Source organism: Dunckerocampus dactyliophorus, chromosome 1, assembly GCF_027744805.1.
Source record: "Dunckerocampus dactyliophorus isolate RoL2022-P2 chromosome 1, RoL_Ddac_1.1, whole genome shotgun sequence".
In the NCBI taxonomy this organism is placed as follows: Eukaryota; Metazoa; Chordata; class Actinopteri; order Syngnathiformes; family Syngnathidae; genus Dunckerocampus; species Dunckerocampus dactyliophorus.
Genome location: NC_072819.1, coordinates 51,105,882 through 51,127,011, shown reverse-complemented (window position 1 = coordinate 51,127,011; position 21,130 = coordinate 51,105,882). Strand labels below are relative to the sequence as shown.

Here is a 21,130-nt window from a genome sequence, read left to right as displayed (position 1 = left end):
TTTTACTGTTGCTATGATGTATGAAGTACAGCATAAATGAAACGTGTTAGATTAAAACTAAGAACTCATTCAGTGCCAAAGATGTATTTAGACATATTTATATATTTTTTTAAACCCGAACACTCGCTCCCAATAACATATTTATACGTCGTTTACGTTTTTTTGCGTGAGAGGCAACAACACACGCGCACAGTAAAAGAGGTCACTTTTCAGCAAGTGGCAGAAGTGCATTTGATCAAATCTCGGCATGCATCTTTTGCATGTATTAACACGCTCGACAGCAAGGAGGCAGTGAGAGCATGGGGGAAGTGTAGCGTGAAGGTTACGCATTGTAGGGACATTTTAACGCACGCGTGAACACACACAGTTTAGTTCCAAATGTGTTGTATTTGTAAATAAATTGTCAACCCTTTTTGTGTTCTGTAGGTATACTGTAGTTGTTTAGATATTTGAGCTGTCACAAAAGCAATAACATTGTCAAAGGGGAAGTTATGCTTTTAGTTGGGAACTGATGTTTTCCTGAAACTTACTTATGTTCTACTGCTGATTAGTAAAGAACGGAAAAAGGTAGAAACACACTTTATTTTCCGATCAAAGTCTAATGTTTCTCTTGGTAGGTTCCCTGTTTATATAGCCATACAACACAATATTCTGTGGGCCTTGAAAGATCAGTCAAAATGGTCTAAAATGGCCGCTACTGAGGTTGAATTTTGAAAAATGGCTGAGTTAAAGGAAGGCACGTTACTCCCCACTGGCATGCCCAGCGTTTTCATTTGCAAATTGCATATTTAAAAAAACAAAAGCGGAACGTGGAAATAATTGTAGACCACGGGCATCCTGAGCTAGCAAGCTTGCTGCTGTGTGGATCACGACGTCGTCACTCGTGTGCCCATATCTCCTTTTTTACGTCAATGTGGCTAAATATTTGTGTGTGTGTGTGTGTGTGTGTGTGTGTGTGTGTGTGTGTGTGTGTGTTTGCAGGTTAATCCTGGGCATGGTGACGTTGGGGAACATGCTGGCCTCCATACTTGCTGGGAAGATCAAGCTGTCAGACCCGGTCAACAAAGTGCTATACAAGCAGTTCAAGCAGGTCAGACTATAACCTCTTGTCTTTTGTTCGAGAGTCACCAATCATTTTAAAAGGTAAACCAGGATTGAGTTAAACTCGCCACTTCTAGTCATAGTCAGTCTGAAAGTGTTTGAACAGACAGTGCATTTGTTCACTGGATGGAACGTCCATCTCCTTTCTTCCAACTTCCCCCGAAGCTGTCTTATGTCATCGTTTCAGATCCGTCTGCTCGATAATTTGGGAAAGTTATCCCGCATTCTGGAAACGGATCACTTTGCCCTGGTGGTCCATGAGCAGATCCAATGTAAGTTCTCTGGCGCCCACTAATGGAAGTATTGGAAAAGTACGCTTGGTTTGGTCTGATGTTGAGTGGATATTTGCTTTGCCATCAGCCTCATTTTTATATGGAGGAGTTGTTGTGTTCTTTCAAATGCATGTGTAGAGTAGGAAGAAGTATTACTGCCTAAAACTGATATTGCCATGTGTAGTAATCCCTTGTTTTAGGATTCCTTATTTATAAATTGAGTATTGTCATAGTTGGAGCATAGAAAACCTGTTTATGACCTTCTATGTGCAGTTTTCCCTCGTTTATTGTGGGGGATAGGTTCCCATAATACTGTAGCCCGCAGTAAGTAAAATCACAAAGTAGCCAACTTTGTTTCCAATGATTCTATATGTTTATATTATATATACAGTGTATATATAAGCACTCCCCATACACTTTATACACTTTTCTGAGACAGGCATTAACATTTGCTCACGTTTCTCTCTTGTTTAAACACTCTCCAAGTTCACATTTGTTTGAATTTTAATGATCAACCTTCTTGGTTGCACACAAGAAATTAAGTGACTCGCGCTTATTTCACTCCTCTGACCATGCCGACCGACACTCCTGTTTTAACTCTCATGCTGCTTCCAATATGAACAGATTTATGTGCTCAATTGAAGTCAGAGTGAACATGGTGGGAAAACTTGACCGGAACCGACCAAAGTAATCATGGAAAACCTGCAAGACGCGTGTTTATTGACAGCTCCTCCACACGGGAAGTTGTGTGCTGCAGTGAAATGCGTCCGAGCGGAAACGGCGGTGATAGGCCAGACTAGTTTTCCGCACCGCACAGCCGCGTTTGTCAAAATTGTCCCCCAGCCGTGGGGGTGGCCTCTGGGGAGGCCGGGGAGTGACCGAGGGTGGCCACCCTGTAGCTCTGCCACTGGTTGTGGGATCAATCCCGCTTCTCAGCATTGAGCAGGACACTTTCCATCACTCATCAGCAATGTTGGGAGTAATGCCAGTAACAGTTAATCCAATTACTGTTTTTAATGTTGCAGCGCTGTTACGGTTGCCGGCAGTGATATGTGGCTTTTAATTTATTATTCACTGATAGTTAGATTGTGGCTTCAGCCGCGGTTGTTCACTACTATACTGCCCCCTATCGTTGTGATAGAGAATTGCAAGTCACAGCGCTAAAATGCTAAATTCAAATTCTTTTGAAGGTTTTAAAAAAAGAAAAAGCAACAATTACTTCCATGGGCGCACATGCCACCATCATTAATCAATGTTTATATGGGTAAAAGCCAAGAACAAGTGCCGTATTGCGTCTTCCACTTCATTTGTTCTCTCTCGTGTTCTATTTCTGTTGCAGACTTGACAGACGGCTCTCCGAGTCTAAAGCAGATGGTCTTCGGCGTGGTAACTGCGGTCGACCTGCTCAACTTTGTCACCGGCCGTGAGCGGAGAGAGCGGTCTCTCTCCGAGTCGACGGACGAGCTGTGACTGTCACACACACACACGAAGCGCGATTGTAAACTTTCTGCAGCAGCACGGTGTGCACCCGCGTGCTCAGTTAATTTGTCTAAAAAATATTCTCGGGGGTTTTTGATTGGGATTCCTTTTTTCAAATCTTGTTTATGTTTTTTGTGTACTTGAGTTGTTGCTGTCAAATGAAGTAAGCTTTTTTAAAGTTTGTTACGCTGCTCATGGGCCGTTTACTATTTGAGGCATTTAGCTGTTACAAAGTAAATCAAGTAAATCAAATACACCACAAACATTTAGGCCTGTTTTTTGCAGGATGATGGTGGCATCAGAGTCCAAAATCACGATTAAACGGGTTGACATTTATTTTAGGTAATAAATATTCCAAGTTAAATTGTAAATTGCTGCTTGTGCTTTGGGTCTAAATATATGACAAGGTGTAAGGTGTATCCTGCTTTCATCGCAGTGCCAGTTATTTGAAGTGATGGGGGGGGGGGGGGGGGGGAAGAGAAGAAATCTTTTTTTATTTACTCATCCCATTGTAATGAATGTATGTTTAAATAAAGATCCTAAACTGTGTATCACCTGATTTAGTGAATATTGTCATCCATTCTCCAAAATGAGATGCATTCATTATTTGTGTATATTTGGTATGATACAAAAGAAGTAACTTCTTTGCATTATGTCTGACAACAACGGAATTTTTTTGGTATTTTGACTATTTTGCATAATTTTATTTGGTATTTGGGACTTACGTTGTCAGTAATTTATCAAATAAAATCGGGTTTACCATACATAAACATAGCAGATAGGCTTCATTATAACCCCCGCGACCCAAGTAAGGACAACCTGCATAGAAAATGGATGGACGGATAAACATAGCAAAAACTGCAGTACCAACATTGGCCGCAGGAAGCGCTCTCGAAAATGAGCAGTCCAGATTTCTTTGACGAAGGAAGATGACGTAATCACGTCTGCATCCTAGCAACAGAAAAGAAGGCGCAGCAAAGGGAAAAGAAGCTAATGCTAAACGCCCCTTGCGCGTGAAATGTTTTTTAGTCGTATCGCTATTGTAGTTATTGTACTTTTAAAATCATAATATTGCTTTATGGTGAATACAACTGGAATTCAGAAGGTTCCCGTGTGTGGGTTGTGTGTCGAGACTCAAACGAGTTGAACAAGAACTCGCCATCGCTAGTGTGAAGCGCTTTAGCGTTAGCTGCAGTTACCTAACGGTTTTTGTGGTGTTTTTTTCGAAATTTTTAGATATGTATTATCCCTGTGGGGACTTCCACTACATCAACGGTCATCTCGTTTGGTGGAAACGATGGTAAACATCTGTTGAGCCGCAGATGTTTTCAGACCGTCGCTCATAATGTAGTGCATTTAGTCCGAACTACAGAATCCACAAGACAGGGCTGGATAGCGGCGGGACTCTGGAGGCTCGATGACCACTTGACTGCAGTCACCTACACTTGGCCTGACATGTTTAGCCTGATGGCGAACTGCTGTAACTGGCTAAAACGCTGGCGAGAGCCTGCAAGGTAAGTCATTTTACAATATTAAGTTGTACAAATTAGCGTCACAACAAGGAAACTGGAACCCCCCCCACGTAAACCACCAGTGGTTTAAAACAACAATACAAAATAATTGCAGCCAACCTTTCAGAAAGAAAAGTAGCGTCCCCTGGTGTATCTTACTTTAATTACTATTATTATTATCTTTTTTTTCTTCAAAATTTATTTATTTATCACTTTTCTGTTACTTTTTTATTTCCTTAATCTTTATATGACTTATTGTATGTTATCTAATTGTTATTTGTTAATGCCCATGGTTTGACACTATATTATTGTAAATTGTAAGGCATTAATAAAGTTGAATGGAAAAGAAAAAAAAACTCTTAGGGGACACAAAAAAGTGAGTAAAAACACCTTAATTACGTTTAGAACGACAAATAAACTTGATTGTTGGTTTGTTCATTTGAAATTGGCCATCATTTCATAAAAATAAAATAACTTTCATATTTTATCTCGACCAGCGCCTCATAAAGTTTGCCCATCACACATTGGCTATTGAGAACCTTTTAAAATGAGCAAATACAGTGTTCCCTCGTTCATCGCGGGGGATAGGTTCCCAAAATAGCCCGCAATAAGTGAAATCCGCAAAGTAGCCAACTTCAATTTTTTTAAAATAATGATTATATATGTTTTCAGGCTGGTAAAGCCCTCACTATACACTTTGTACACTTTTCCCAGACAGGCAGTAACATTTTCTCACATTTCTCTCTTGTTTAAACACTCAAAAAAGTTCAAACCTTTATTTGAATTTTAATGATCAACCTACAAGGTCGGACATAAGAAATTATTATGTCACACACGCGTATTTCACTCCTTTCACCGTGCCCCTCCGTCTTGGCGCCGTTCCGCTATACTGTAGCGTTTTTGTATCCTTGTTAAAACACATTGCTGCAGTCCTTCTTTAAACCGAAGATTTGTTTACAAGCAAGCAAGCTAGCAATGACACAGGAGACACAGCAGGGCAGCACGAAGGAGATAAAAGGACAATACGCGCTTTCACCGCACTAGAAAAGTCCCCAGCAGCGCCAGAAGAAGTCGCTAGATTTGTCGCTTGTCGCTTTTGAGAAAATATGTCGTCAAGGGGGGTTGGTATGTTGCCGGATCTAGGGACAAAATTGCCAAGTTGGCGACAGTGGTCACTCACAGCAGTTTGGTATACGCCGGCACATAAACAAAGGGAGTCTCCGAGAAGAGACCGACAATTCGGTGCCGTGGTATGGTAATGATAGGCTAGTCATTCAATGATAGCGAGCGTTTTTAGCTAAACTTAGCCAAATCGCTATTATTAGCTGACAACAGCCATAACTAAAGCGTGTGTTATGTCTCAGTGCTCTCAGCACACAGATGCAGGATAATAATTTCGGATAATAACAACATTAGCAGACACAAACGTCACCACAGTCCTTGCGTGAATACTCACCTCAACACTGCCATCTAGAGGTCACAAGATACAACAAGAAGACGTACTTAAAAATAAGTTTTTGCTCCAATTTATTTAGTTTTTAAATGGATACGTGTTAAAATGTCAAAGTTGTGCAGTGTTGAGCGTTGAAAGGTGAAAAGACTAGTTGGGTATAGTTAGTATAATAAATCAGTTAACTCAGCATTACATGCTGAGCATTAGTCCTTCCTCGCTCTACTGGCAGCGACAGTGTTGCTTTTAGCAGTCGTGATGTTTTGGAAACTCCTCATAACGCTCCACAATAATTACGCGGGTTTTGTAAAAGAGACTCGCTGGGATCGCTTCACCTTTCAGCGGAAGTAGAATAACGTGACATCGAACGCCCCCGTCATGTGAACGCGCACTTAGCACAAAGCCGAAAACAAGACTTGCCAAAGTAAGTTGATAACCACCGTCGCGGGTTTGTCACGTTTCATCTTGAGCACAAAGCCTGGGTTTGTTGAGCCACTTTCGCCGTACACCCCCCAGGTTTATGGGCGCAATGTAAACAAATGCTTCTAGACGCGCGTCGTTGACTTTGTTTGGTTTATTTTTCATCAAAATAGTAGTCACGCCAAATCATTGTGTTGCCGCTGGCTGTTCACAGTGTCCGAGTGATACTGTAAGTTTGTTTCCTTTTCCAAAAGACAAAGGTTTACGACTCAGCCTTTTTTGCGTGTCTTTCCCTGCCCCCAACTTCCACCGTCAACATCCATCCATGTGTGCCGCTTATCCTCACTATCGCTGTGAAAATGTGTTTTGTAACATGTATAATGCTTTGAATGCTAGTCGCTAGTGTGGCATAGTGTTTACAGTATGTACTACATACTGTAAACACTATGCCACTTGAATATGTTCTGTATTAGTGTTTACAGTATGTAGCACATACTGTAAACACTATGCCACACTAGCGACTAGCATTCAAAGCATTATACATGTTACAAAACACATTTTCACAGCGATAGTGAGGATAAGCGGCACACATGGATGGATGTTGACGGTGGAAGTTGGGGGCAGGGAAAGACACGCAAAAAAGGCTGTAAAGACCCTGTTATGCTCGTTAAGAAGCCAATTTAAAACAATAATTGAAGGATAAGCTAACTCCAATGTAATTTACACTTACCATCCTCTTTAACTCCATGTCTCTCCCTCGTAAGACACGCTAGTTTCATCCTTGGTGGTTTGAATAAATGCAGCTTAATTCCCTGTTCTGCAAGTTCTCTACGTAGAAACTTAGTTTCTCAAACTATTGACACATCGCTCAAATTTTCGCTAAAATCACTGTAAACATCCTCTGTCTGGTACGCCGCCGTGTCTGTTTACATGTGAATACGCCTTCACCCACGTCACTTCCGGAAACGCCCCCTTTCCGAGACGATGTGTGCAATCTTTCCCGCCACACACTTTAAATGTAAGTTTCACAAATTTACAGGTCGCTTTCAAAAAAATGAACAATGTACAACATAATTACAAGCAATACAGAAGATATTCAAGCAAAGTTGATCAATCATGTCAGTGACTCTTTAAAGTGATGTATGGCGACAAGTTTGGTACATTCCTGTGGGGCGTATAGAAATGATGATATCACAGGGAACAAATCAGAGTGAAAACGATGTAATACACAAGGACACCTATGTGTGGCGCTGTGAACAAACACGCGAATTACGCATACTTGTGGGCCTACGTTTATACAGTGGTGTGAAAAAAGTGTTTTTTTTTTTGCCTTTTTGTCAGACTTAAATGTTTCAGATCATCAAACACATTTAAATATTACATTAGGCGTAAAAGTAACGCCGCATTTCAGAGAAATCATAGCAACAGTAAAATCTGGTGGTGGTAGTGTGATGGTCTGGAGATGTTTTGCTGCTTGAGGACCCGGAAGACTTGCTGTGATGAATGAAAGCATGGATTGTTCTGAAGGACAATGTCCGGCCATCTGTTTGACGCACGGCCATGGAGTTTTGGATTTTTTCCCCTCCCTTGATAATAAAAAGTTTCATTGAAAAAGTGCATCAAGTGTTGAGTTGTGTTGCCATTGACTAATATTTACATTTGTTTGATGATCTGGAACATTTAAGTGTGACCAACATGCAAAAAAAACACTTTTTCACACCACTGTTGTTATCAGCATATTTTGGTGCAAGGTTTTATTTGCCACTGTTTTTGTAAAGTGGACATTGTACAGTTATTGAATGAACATTGCCAAAAAGATGTTTAGAGTTAACCCAACTTAAAAATTCGTCTCCCTTGTCAGGTTTTTTTCTGTCAGGTTCCGAGAAGAGAGAGAGCAGAGAGTCTTGTCTGTCAATATGCTAATGTGTCTCTAACATTCTGGTATCAGGTGCCTTTGCTAGCTACATGAGACGGGCAAAATGCGACAAGTTCATCTGAGTTGTGCAGTTTAGTTTTGTTTCTGTGGTGGAGTACCGAGCATCCGAGAAGCATTAACCAAACATTTGTGCCCAACCCACACGGTAAGGGTGAGGCATCTGATCCTGTGGATTTACTTTGAAATCCTCATGTAATCCCACAGTCAGGTCTGTTCAGCAAGTCTGCTTTGACAGGTTGCTGTGAGGGGTTTACAAAGAGAACACAAGAGGGTCAGGGGTTGCAGGTAGTGGGCGCTTAGGAGCTGATCTCCCCGTGGGTTTGCATCATCATGAGGCTGTTGTGATGAAAGGTAGCCGGCTCCGGAGGACCGTTGGATGGATTGCGCGCTTGATGTCATTTCTGTGCAAGTGTCCAAGTTAAGTGTTGAAAGGAGACGAAGGCAGGTAGCGTGTATGTGCTTACCATCACCTGGGAGACTTGGGCTTGACGGTCGTTGTGTTCTTTGTGCTTGGCCTTGTATCTTGTGCAGCAGCCAAGGTTAGCATATTAAAGCTATAGACTACTCTTTCATTCAGTGCACGTCTAGCGGTTGTATGATCACTAGCGATGTGTTTAATTACAAATTCTGAATAGTTGCTACTAGCAAGTGACAACTGCTAACTCATTCACTCATTGAGTGGTTATGCTGGTTACCTAATTGGCTTATCTGTGCCTTCCAATGTGACAATTAAATGGAGGTTGTTCAGAGCTGGCCTGGGTTCACTGACGAGCTGGAACATTGGTGTCTTCATACTCATCTCTCCTTTCTTACCTTACAGGAAAGTGACTCTGGTGATGGTGGGATTGGATAACGCTGGAAAGACCGCCACAGTACGAGGAATCCAAGGAGGTTAGTACCCATTTTTTGTGTTCTAAGACAAGTGGTTCTCAACTGCTTTCTGTCATGCCAATTGGAAATACTATTGACAACCTATAATATGAATTGGTGTATCTGTACAAGGGATGGCAAAGGTAAAGTCACAAACAGACCTGCCACCCTCAAACAAATGTCATCATTGTCATAAAAGTCCTCCCTGCCTCCCATGCCACCCCTCGACACCTCACCCCCACTATTTGAGAAACACTGCCCTTCAGGTAGCAAGTTTTACGGATGTGTCTTTGCTGAAAAGTGACTTTTATTGTTTTAGAGAATCCCCAGGATGTTGCTCCAACTGTGGGTTTTTCTAAGGTTGACCTGAAGCAGGGCAAATTTGAGGTCACTATCTTCGATCTGGGCGGCGGGAAGAGGATCCGTGGCATATGGAAGAATTACTACTCCGAGTCGCACGGTGTGGTGTTTGTGGTGGACTCCAGTGACGTGCAGCGCATCCAGGAGACACGGGAAACCATGGCAGAAGTTCTACAGCACCCACGCATCGCTGGGAAGCCTGTGCTGGTGTGAGTGGACGTAATGTAATTACAGTAACCCCTCGCCGCTTGGCACTTTGAATTTCGCGGCTTCACTCCATCACGTAAAAAAAATAAAAAATTATGCTTTTCAAAAAATCTGCATATGTAAGCGAATGTTAATCGAGGAAAAGGCTTCTTGAGACGTCATCTGTACTTCTGTGTAGAAGGTGTCGGACGTTTCGCTCCTCATCCGAAGAGCTTCGTCAGCAAACTAATAAGTGCTGGTAGCTTAGGCCTTAAATACAGTAAGAGTGGGCGGAATTGGTGTGCCAACACCCTCCTCCTATTGGTTCGTTACACTAAGCCTGCATTCCTCATCTTTACAGTGGTATAATCCTATCCTGTTATTCACACCTACGATAGAAGGGAAGTGTCGCTCCCTGAATTGGGTATGAACGACTCTGATACTGGCTTGTTAGCATCTATTGTTCTGGCTCGGCCCTGCCTTCACCTCATTTGCAAGACTAAGAGCTGTGGGTTTTGGTCTCAGTAACCTGCTGAACACAGGGTCCAAATTGAACCTCAAACCACCATTCCGATTCAATGATGGGTTCTGTTGTTTGACAAAAATAGCTTCCTTTACTCCTCTTTCAAACCATCTGTTTTCTTTGGCCAAAATCTTTACCTCGCTGTCCTGAAAAGAGTGATTGGTCGCTTTCAGGTGTAGATGTACTGCTGATTGAGGACCACTAGCATTGTCCCTGCGATGTTGATAAAGCCTTTTTTGGAGCATTTGCTTCGTTTCCCCAATGTAGTGCTCTTTGCATTCCTCATCTTTACAGTGGACCAGAAACAGAGCAATGTGGTCTATTCCATCCACTGTAAAGATGAGGAATGCAAAGAGCACTACATTGGGGAAACGAAGCAAATGCTCCAAAAAAGGCTTTATCAACATCGCAGGGACAATGCTAGTGGTCCTCAATCAGCAGTACATCTACACCTGAAAGCGACCAATCACTCTTTTCAGGACAGCGAGGTAAAGATTTTGGCCAAAGAAAACAGATGGTTTGAAAGAGGAGTAAAGGAAGCTATTTTTGTCAAACAACAGAACCCATCATTGAATCGGAATGGTGGTTTGAGGTTCAATTTGGACCCTGTGTTCAGCAGGTTACTGAGACCAAAACCCACAGCTCTTAGTCTTGCAAATGAGGTGAAGGCAGGGCCGAGCCAGAACAATAGATGCTAACAAGCCAGTATCAGAGTCGTTCATACCCAATTCAGGGAGCGACACTTCCCTTCTATCGTAGGTGTGAATAACAGGATAGGATTATACCACTGTAAAGATGAGGAATGCAGGCTTAGTGTAACGAACCAATAGGAGGAGGGTGTTGGCACACCAATTCCGCCCACTCTTACTGTATTTAAGGCCTAAGCTACCAGCACTTATTAGTTTGCTGACGAAGCTCTTCGGATGAGGAGCGAAACGTCCGACACCTTCTACACAGAAGTACAGATGACGTCTCAAGAAGCCTTTTCCTCGATTAACATTCGCTTACATATGCAGATTTTTTGAAAAGCATAATTTTTTATTTTTTTTACGTGATGGAGTGAAGCCATCACGTAAGTGAAGTGATGGACAACTCCTGTACGACTGAGAGCCTACACAGACGTAAGCGAATGTTAGTTATTTTTTGTCTAAGTTAAGCATTTTCTAGCATAAAAATGCCTCAATGAACTAATGGCTTATTTTCTTCAATTATGTCTACTATATTGGACAATAGTGTGTAATAGTGTAAAGGGTTATTTCCTGTGTAGAGGGCTCTAATGTTAAAAAGTATATTTAGAAGGTTGTAAATATGTTTCCTATGCTACTGCAAAACTATTCCATTTAGAAATAAGGAATCCTACTTCACTTATCATGGTCACAAATTCCCTTATCACTAATCAACCACAATAAACGAGGGATTACTGTATATCAGTGGTTCCCAGGCTTTTCACACGCATATCCCTTTAGGCATTTGACTTGAAGCCACGTACTCCTGCTCCTTCATTAACTTGAAATATTGAACATGATTCCATCTTCTCTAAGCCGCTTATCCTAATTAGGGTCGCGGGGGTATGCTGGAGCCTATCCCAGCTGACTTTGGGCGAGAGGCAGGGTACACCCTACGCCAGCCAATCACAGGCCACATATAGACAAACATTCACACTCACATTCATACTGATGGACAATTTAGAGTCGCCAATTCACCTAGAGTTAGGGTTAGGTTTATGCACGTTTTTGGAATGTGGGAGGAGAACCCACGCAAACATGCAACTCCACACAGAGATGCCCAAGCAGAGATTCCAACCCAGATTCTAACCACTTGGCCACCTTGCGGCCCTTATTGAACACGGTTAATTGGTTAATTCATTTGACAGTAAGTAATACATTGTGGTTCAAAAATGTGTATGTTGTAAAATTGTCATAAGTTTTACATGAGCGCTGAGAAATAGATAAGCATTCGTTCAACATTTCTTTTATTTCAGAAGGATGTTGGGATCCTTCCGTTTGATTGGGTTGAACTTGAGCTTCACTTTTGTCCACTTGCAATCGCTATGATTTAAGTCTGCATATTAATTTGATACCAAACTGAGAGGGAAAGTTGAACAAACATGATAAAGCAGTATCCAAAGTACAAAAATACATACAAGCAGCGATAAAATAAAGCCTCAGTTTCTCTCTCATCCTGACATGCACATGCATTGACAGGTTTTCACAGTGCGGGGATTGGAACACCAATATAAATACAATCTTCAAGATGAAAAGCTCCTAATGCACAACATGGTCATCAAACTAACGTACTTGTTCATAAAACTCACACAGACCAACAAAGACCTTCATGCTCTGCCCTTTGACTGCGCTCTGCGCTGTGAGGCGTTCAGGCGAACTCGTAATTCTGAGTGTTCGGAGCTAATTGTTTTTCATTTTTATTCACGTACCCAATGACAAATGGCGTACCCCGCTTTGGGAACCTTGGCTGCATATAAATGTAGAAGTTTACTTTTAAAATGATGATACTTCCCATATGGATTGTTATGTAACATTGTGGGTAGTGTGTATACTCAATAAGTTCTTGTCTCTGCTTCCAGACTTGCCAACAAACAGGATCAGGAGGGCGCCCTGGCTGAAGCAGACATCATTGAGAACCTGTCGTTAGAGAAGCTAGTTAATGAGAACAAGTGTCTCTGTCAAATCGTAAGTGTTTCTGCACCTGGCATGTAGTGAGTGACACGTAGAGTCCGTCTTAGTGCGAGCCCAGCCGTTTATAGAAACATCAGCTGGCTCTGTTGAGTGTCCCAGCTTGCTTAAACTCCACAGTGCTAATGAAATACTTTATATTCCTTTGCAAGGAGCCGTGCTCTGCAGTCATTGGTTATGGCAAGAAAGTTGACAAATCCATTAAAAGGGGCCTGAGCTGGCTGCTTAACAACATTGCCAAAGATTATGAGGCCATTACCGAGCGTGTGCAGAAAGACACCGAAGAGCAGCGTGCTCAGGAGGAGCAGGATAAGAAAGAAAGGGCCGAACGAGTACGACGCATAAGAGAAGAGAGGTGAGGAGGCAGGTGCGGTGGGGTTAATGATATATGCATTATGGACTTTCAGCACACCGGCCGAGGATAGATGGCAATCTCTGTCCTTGTTGTTTCAACCACAGTATAATAACATCTTTTTTGATTGCTTGAGGGTAAACACTTGACCTCATTTGACCTGAGCATATTTTTTCTGTAACCGACATTGTACCAAAGATGTGTATATGAAGATGCCGAAAGGTTAATAACATTTCTCTCTAGAGAGCGGCAAGAGCGGGAGGAGGCAGAACGCGAAGGCAGGCCGATCTGCGAAGAGGAGCCTGTTGAAGAAAACATGCCTAACCCCTTCCAGCCCATAGAAAATGTCATAACTGAGGTGCGAAGCTGCAGACCAAGCATTGAAGGAATAGTTGGGATTTTTGGACATGAAGTTGTATGACGGCCCCATCAGCAGTGTAGTACATCAACAGTGACTTACCCCTCATTTCGTCCCGTGAGCCCAGTTCTGTTCGGATTTCAGTGATGAGGAACGTCGTTCTGGTTAGTTGGTGGAGCTGCTTAAGTAGGCTTCTCAGAAGAATATGTGTTGAAAAGAGTAATACATTCACAAAAATGCCTGCTCAAAAAAAATCTGACATCACAATCGCTGGGCATTACTTTGTCTCCCATCGTATCCCTGTAGCGTATGCGTTCCACGTTGTTTACATGGGCAGATACGACGCATCCACAGCCTTCAGCCGCTTTGGAACACATACTCATACATACAATGATAGGACGACTCGCACAAGACGGGAGAGAAAGTAACGGCGAGCAATTGTGAGGTCTGTTTTTTTTTTGTGATGCAAATGTCCAATGTCCACATTGTTATGCAAATAGGATTTTTAGTATCACAAACATAAAATCTCTTGTTTCAATGAAATTGATGGATGGCATTGTGTCTTGGGGCGCTTTGGATGACTGATATCAATCTCGGCAAGGAGGTGGGCCAACTCGTGTTTTCATTGGGAGGGAGCTGGTAGGCCCTTTATGGTCATTGAAGGTGTGAAGATGACCTCAGCAAAGTATGTAGAGTTTCTGACTGACCACTTTCTTCCACGGTACAAGAACCAAAATGACCTTCATGCATGACGATGCACCATCTCATGATGCAAAGAATACCTACCTCTCTGTCATTGGCTGTTATGGGCATAAAAGGAGAGGAACTCATGGTCTGGTCCCATTTTTTCCTCCCTCACCTCAAACCAGTTGAGAACCTATGGAGCATCGTCAAGCAAAACATGAGATGACAACAAAAGAGCAGCTGTGGGAGGCTATTCTGACATCTCGCAAAGAAATTCAAGCAGAAACGCTCCAAAAACTCCCAAGTTGAGTGTAAGAATTGTGAAGGTTATATGGAAGAAGGGATCTTATGTTAACATGTAACTTGGCCTGTTCCAATGGTAGTCATTGGAATAGCTTTTGCTATAGCCAAACTCTTTACTTAAGTGACCCCACCAACTCACTGGAACTACGTTCCTCCTCATCGAAATCTGACCAGAACTCGGCTCATGGGACGAAGTGATACGATGCCATCCAACTTCATCTGAGTTATCCCTTTAAAACAACTTTGTGAATGCAGTTGTGTTTAAAGCCCGGACTGATTTCTCTTATATGCTAAATTTGAATTCAGAGTGGAGATAAAGAAAATGGGCGCAGGAGGCAACAAAAGCTGCAGGAGTGCATGAGCGACAGTCTGAAGGCAGATGGAGAACAAGAGGAAGAATTTGAGGAGGATAATCATGGAGACGATGACAGACAAACACCGGAAAATTCCATTTCAAGTAAGTGCATGTGGAACTGTCATTAAACTTTTTTTTTATTTATCTTTTAGTGTACAGTTAGTAACATCTGCCAGTGTGCATTTCACCCAAACAGCAATTTAATTATCACTAGACTAGAAATAATAGATATGAGTGTGAAGATAAAGGCAGCTGGCACGTTTGAAGATCATTTGCAAGGCAGCAAGCGGCCTGTTTTGCACCACCTGGGAAGAGTCAAGATTGTTCTTACTCTGAGATATGATTAAGTTAGGCTGGTTAGGCTGAGACTGCTTCGTGGAATGGCTATGATGTCAACTTCCTAAAACACGAGAGATATTCTTTTTCACGTCAAAGTTATTGCGCCTCATTTTTATCACAGGCACCACGACACAGCAAAGCAAGAAAAAGGGGAGAAAATTGTACCTGAAGAGGAAGCACCGCGTGGACCCACTGAAGACGGAGGAGGGGCAAGCAAACAGCCCCACGCCTCCACCCCTTCCTGGTTAGTCCTCTCTTATCTAGTTTACACTATCCATTTGACTTCAATGGCAACGCCATACTAAGTCATTTCATTGATTAAAATCAGCTTGGAAGGAAGTGTTGCATTTTTAGTGTGTCAAGTATGTAGCATAGCTGAATCCTTCTGAGCATCTCTGAACCACCTCTGAACCCATAAGAAGGGGTGGTCACATGGTTTCCCAACAGGTTTTTCTACAGTATGTTCTGTTTTGTTGTTTTTCTGTTTTAGTTGGATGGGCCACGCCTAAAGTTTCTAGGCTGCCAAAACTAGAGCCACTCTGGGACTCAAAGCCCTCTGGTAAAGAAACGTGTCCCCAATAAAATGGACTGTTTATGTTCCATTCTTTAACTCCCATCATTTTCATCACTTCCTAACAATGGTGTGCTTTCCATTCTCTGTACTCGTTCACTAAGAGGAAGTGTTTCCTCTTCACAGTGACAAACATTTTTGTCATTGAAGGCACATTTTCAGTTTGGCACTGCAGAGGAAACACTGAACTGTCAAAACTCACCTCTTTGAGCTTGATCGTCTACAACAGGGGTCTCAAACTTGCAGAGTGTGGGCCATTGGCGGCCCGCTGAATTGTATTTTGCGGCCCGCGACTTGATATGAAAGAGTAGTGTACTTGCAGCCTGCGCCATCAGGACAAGTTCGGTGTTACTTGCAGGAGCTGCTAAACACCAACACTAAACTAGCAGTGGCATGAACACATGGTGACGGGGGTGTCACTAGACAGAACACTACCTCCAATCACGGTGCTAACACAACATGCAACAGGTAAGGAAGCACACACAGGGCGCTACTACTACGATGGGGAATAATAAACAACTATGTTAACCCTAAACACATAACTTCAGCAACTTTTTACAAAGCAAGTGCCACAATGCATGCTGATAAGGGTTGTGACCACATATCTTCACGATATTAAACCCTATGGATCATTGATACGATCTCGCCTTGTATCCTTTTCCGCTGCTTTAAATTTCTAGCTCCGTTCCTTCTTAGTGAGCCGAGTCACCATGTTACATGTCATCTAGGAGGAGCTCCTTGCCGGAAGGGAAGAACATTGGGCGGAAACCACAGAAGAAGAAGAAAAAATAAGTGCGGATAACTAGCATACTCGGCCGGTGAAGTTAAATGGAAAGCATGGTTAAAATCAAAAGTATGGACTCGCTTTGGCTTGTATAGCGTGGATGAGACAACGCTGACTTTGCAGTTTGGAGGAAGTGTCTGACGAAAATGAGACATACGGGCGGTGTGGCATAAAAAATGGACCTTGTGAAATTTGTGCCTACTTGGTATTGGCGAATGCGTGCGGACACCAGTAGTGTGTGGAGATCTCATTTGTGCAAGAGTCATCTGTGCTTGATGGTTAAGATTGTTGTCATTGATTGAGTATTTTAGGGTTAGCGTGTATTTACATCATGCACAACCAGCAGGGGTACAGATTTTACTGTATAGGGGTCCGACAGCAGCATGACAGACATGAACAGCAACCACGCTCACGGAGGAAACTGCCCAGAGAGAAAAATGTGTATTTTTGTATAAAAAGGCAAAGTGTTGTGTTATTCAACCAAGAGATGTGTGCTTAGTTGTCGTCCTATATGGTCAAAATTGTCGGGCTGCTCAATCTTATCCTGTTGGTCCCTGAACACATCCCACTGCCATGCTACACTAAATATTTCTTTTTGATATGCTTTTGCTGTAAAAATTCCATCCATTTTCTCTACCGCTTGTCCTCATTAGGCTCACGGGTAAGCTGGAGCCTATCCCAGCTGAATGCAGCAAAATACAAAGTATGAATCTATTTATTGCTTTTTTTGTGTCACCTTATCACCGTATGAAGATATTATCGTTATTGTGAGCCACGTATCGCAGATCACATCGTATGGTGCACCCTGAGATTCCCAGCCCCTCTCCCAATACCAGCCTCACCCAGACTCTATCGCCAGTGGCCCCCCAGTGAAACTGAGTTTGAGACCCCTGGTCTACAATCATTTTCCCGTCTTTAATTCATCCATCCATCTCTATGCAACATCTTCACTTTGTTGATACTTGTGTCTGTTGGCGTTGAGTGATGCATGGAGTTTATTTCAGGATGGCCTGGCTGTGTAATAACTTGGCCAAACCCTCTCTTTCGCTCTACAGAGTTTTACAAGAAGCCACTCCCACCTGTTGCAAATAGGCCACAGCCTAACAGCGACACTCATGATGTGGTTTTTTAACCTCATTTACTGATTGAGGCATCCCCAATCACGGCTCTCCCCTTTTGCTTTCTGTCTCAAGCAAGTGGAGTGTAAACAACGGAACACACAGAACCTGCAGCTTCTCCATCCGGGAAAGAGCAGCTTGGGAGCACAGAAGCGTGACGTCAGAGAAAAAGGAACACAGAAATGGAAGTCCTGTTCAACTGTGGTTTCACGGACTGAAAAAATCTGAATATGTATGTTTACTATACAGTTGTTTATTCATGTACCATATTGTTTTTACTATGTGATTAAAATCAATACTGTATTCATGTTCACATTGGATATACGTTTTTTTATACATTATGTCTCCTGCATACACACTTGATGCTTTGCGTTTGGATTAGGGGTGTAACGATTCATCCATTACATCGATGTATCGGTTTATATTCCTATGATCCAACTACATCCATCTTTGGTGGCCAAGTTGCCGTTGTAGACGACTTATATCGATGTAACATTGTTTAAAAGATAGACAGTTGATTGCATCGATACTGGGAAATAAAGCATTGGCAGACGGCAAAACGTAGCTTGGCGGATGGCAGAGGACACGCTGGCGAACAAGAAATAATTAAGCCACCATTGCGGCCCAGTGTGTGGAACACTTTGGCTTTTGTAAAGAGGGAGATGTTCTAAATAAGTCGCTCGCCGTTTGTAGGATATGTAAATGTCAAGTAAAATACCACAGCGACAAATCTCTCCAACCGCCTACTAAGACGCCATGGGATTTCACACAACGCTGACTGTCCAGGCACCTCTCGTTCCCGCTGAAGACACGCGACCCTACGGTGTGGTTGAACATCCCAGCTTCTGTGAAATGATGCAGACATTGGAGCCACTGTCCCAGTTACCGAGCTGACCACACTTCTCAGGAAAGGTTATCCCTGCGTAGTACGAAAGTACAAAGAATGATGCGAAGCTGAACGAGGAGATGACGACGGATGGCAAGGGTAAGTGGCAATTACCTCTCAACACATTGATATTCATATTGTAGTATTTTTATGTTGAAAAACAAAAGCAGAAGTAGCGGGTAAGCCTCCTGTTGAAATGCTGGTTGCACTATTGAATATTGAAAACCTGTTAATTCAACCTGAAGTGTTTGTTGCACTTCAATAAAATAAATAAAATGTGAATGCATTTGCCATTCATTGTTGTTGTTTACTTGTTTGTTTATACCCATAATTAATTTATACCTGATGCCCTTACAAGAAACAACGAGAAACTGTCCAGAATGCAGGTATTTATTTCACTGTCACACTGGTTGAATTTTTGGCTGAAAAATTACTGAATCGATTTAAAGGTACTGAATAGTTTCCGATCGTGTCGTTCCAGATGAGCCAATATAGTTCTTGAATCGTATCTGTGACCACAAATCATGATACGAATCGTTGTTAAATGGAATCGTTACACCCCTAATTTGCATTGTGAGGGCGCAGGGTGACCACAAGAATCGATCGGAAAACTTGCAATGACAGCTGAACTGCACTTTGCATCGAGATTGATTCCTGATAGCTTTCAGTTCAGTTATTAAAGAAAACCGCTTGATTCTTTTTTGAACAAGAACCAGTTCAGGCCTTTTTATGACTTCTGTGCCTTCCACAATGGGAGGGAGAGGTAAATGATCAGTGCACCCAGCTTCAGTCAAATCAAAGCATGCTCTACTGAGGTTTAGGTGGGGGTAGAATATGCATATCAATATGCATCACTCCCTCATCGGACGAGTATTTGGTAACACTTCACAATAAGGTACACAAAATGACTAGTTAATGAGGAATGAAGCTACCTAACCCTAACCACTCATTAGTTCCTCAGTCAGTCTACATTTATGTGCCTTAGTCATTAGTTCCTCAGTAAGTACTGTATTTTTGTCAACCTTATTGTAAAGAGTATGTTGCTGTTCAAGATGTTAACTAGAAAGTTTCATATCATTTTGACTTCACCAATGTTACATCTGGAAAGTCTTTTGTATGCCAAAACATACTCAAGAGTGACCAAATGAGGTATTCTAAATCAGCACACTGAAGACTGACTTAGTTTGTTTGACTTTTTGGATTTTGTTCAAAAAACTGTTCCAAAGTAAGTCCTCGCTTAGGCCTACTTTTCAGTCTACTGTCTTCGTAGCTGCTCAGGGTTAAGAACCCTCCCATCTCTGGAGTGTTGCAGTAGTCACCTTCCAAACCTGCTGACCCAGCACTAGAGTGCCTTTAGTCCAGTGGTCCGTTGGTCTTGTGCTTGCTGTCTTCCTGGCACCCTGGTAGCCCCCAGGACTGCTATTTGCCCGGTCTCCTTGCTGTCCTCTGCAGCGACCTGTTCCGCTAGCTCTGGACTATGTTTGCCCTCCCAGGTAGATCTGTTTTGCTTTGAAGTGATCTGCCCTGTCTGATCTGTAATCGTATCCCTGTTCAGCCTCCTGTAAATGTCCATTGTCTTGGCTGCAGTCATCCAAGCTGAAGGTGGAAATTGCATAGCTCATAGTTGCCAATATCCTTAGTGGTTCCCGTCAGTCCTTTGGCTTGTCCTCCAGGATCACCTGATCATTTCCCCAACTTTCTAAGCGGTGCTGCTGCCAGTTACATTCATACAGACTAGAAGGCGTTGGCCATGCTAGTGTGATTTGACTAATGTTCGACTAATGTTCTCTGGTTTATTGGTAAACATTATGCCAGTCTCCTCTCTTGGAAGAAGTGGGACTTTACGTAGCACAGATAACAGGTGGGTGCGGTGGTTATAGCTCAGTCTGCCAGGACTTGTGACTTTAAGGATTTAAGGTTTTTGACCTTAAGTCCTTAAAAAGCAGATTTGGGTGCTTATAAAAGTATACCTAATATTGCTGATGTGCCTTTTTAGCAAGGCTTAACCCTTGTTTGAATGTTTTTATGAATGGGTTCTTTGTGAGGTTCCAAGAGTAGTTAGTGTCATAAACTAATTGCTGTTCCGTGCGATGCCAGTGCAAGTTCTTTTTGCGCCTACAGGCAAAGCCTTAAGCGTTCGACATAGTGAATTATGAACAAATGTGTTCTTGCTCATGCTTCATGCTGGAGGACTTCATGCAACAACCTGATGATCTGCTGCTGCTGTTCTTTCTTGTTGCCTGCAGAGGGCAATGCAGCCTTTGCAATCGTAGCCGACTACCAGCAGAAGCTACTCTACGTTGCCAAATGTATTGGGACATTTCTCCAAATCATTGACTTGACATTCAGCAACCACATCGGCGTCAACACGTGTATAATATCAAGAAGGCGCTCTTCATTCTTCAGCATTTCAACTTGAGCCATCGTCTTCCAACATGATTGTGTGCATACATGCACACAATCATGTCCATAGAGACATGCATGAGCGAGCTGGAGGGACGTGGAGGGACATGGCTCACCTAACCTGTCTGATAGAGCATCTTCAGAATGAATAAGTGGAGGATTAGTGGAGAATGCGA

The 21,130-nt window shown here is 42.6% G+C and overlaps 2 protein-coding genes across 9 annotated transcripts in view; both read left to right on the top strand.

Annotated features, from left to right (window-relative positions):
- cbsa (cystathionine beta-synthase a) overlaps positions 1-3,327 on the top strand; it is a 12,777-nt gene extending 9,450 nt beyond the window's left edge. Inside the window, exons 13-15 of one of the 2 annotated variants that reach the window (XM_054776644.1) lie at positions 982-1,090; positions 1,289-1,373; positions 2,713-3,326. In XM_054776644.1, the coding sequence (XP_054632619.1) occupies positions 982-1,090; positions 1,289-1,373; positions 2,713-2,843 (325 nt within the window). In that variant the 3' untranslated portion in view covers positions 2,844-3,326. Of the gene's footprint in view, positions 1-981; positions 1,091-1,288; positions 1,374-2,712 lie in introns of both variants that reach the window. The other variant, XM_054776653.1, reaches the window with a different exon arrangement.
- A 449-nt stretch (positions 3,328-3,776) lies between these two features.
- arl13b (ADP-ribosylation factor-like 13b) lies at positions 3,777-17,966 on the top strand. Of its 7 annotated transcripts, XM_054776692.1 has the most exons (11): positions 3,777-4,152; positions 4,213-4,366; positions 8,990-9,060; positions 9,359-9,608; positions 12,693-12,798; positions 12,954-13,156; positions 13,397-13,511; positions 14,805-14,955; positions 15,314-15,436; positions 15,683-15,751; positions 17,603-17,965. In XM_054776692.1, exons 2-11 carry the CDS (start codon positions 4,308-4,310, stop codon positions 17,677-17,679), a joined length of 1,224 nt encoding a protein of 407 aa, XP_054632667.1. In that variant the 5' UTR covers positions 3,777-4,152; positions 4,213-4,307; the 3' UTR covers positions 17,680-17,965. The 7 variants fall into 7 exon arrangements, with proteins under 7 accessions (XP_054632667.1, XP_054632658.1, XP_054632649.1 ...); XM_054776683.1 differs by having other exon boundaries at positions 3,777-4,366; XM_054776674.1 differs by lacking the exons at positions 3,777-4,152; positions 4,213-4,366 and adding an exon at positions 8,382-8,610 and having other exon boundaries at positions 17,603-17,966.
- Positions 17,967-21,130: the final 3,164 nt, after the last annotated feature.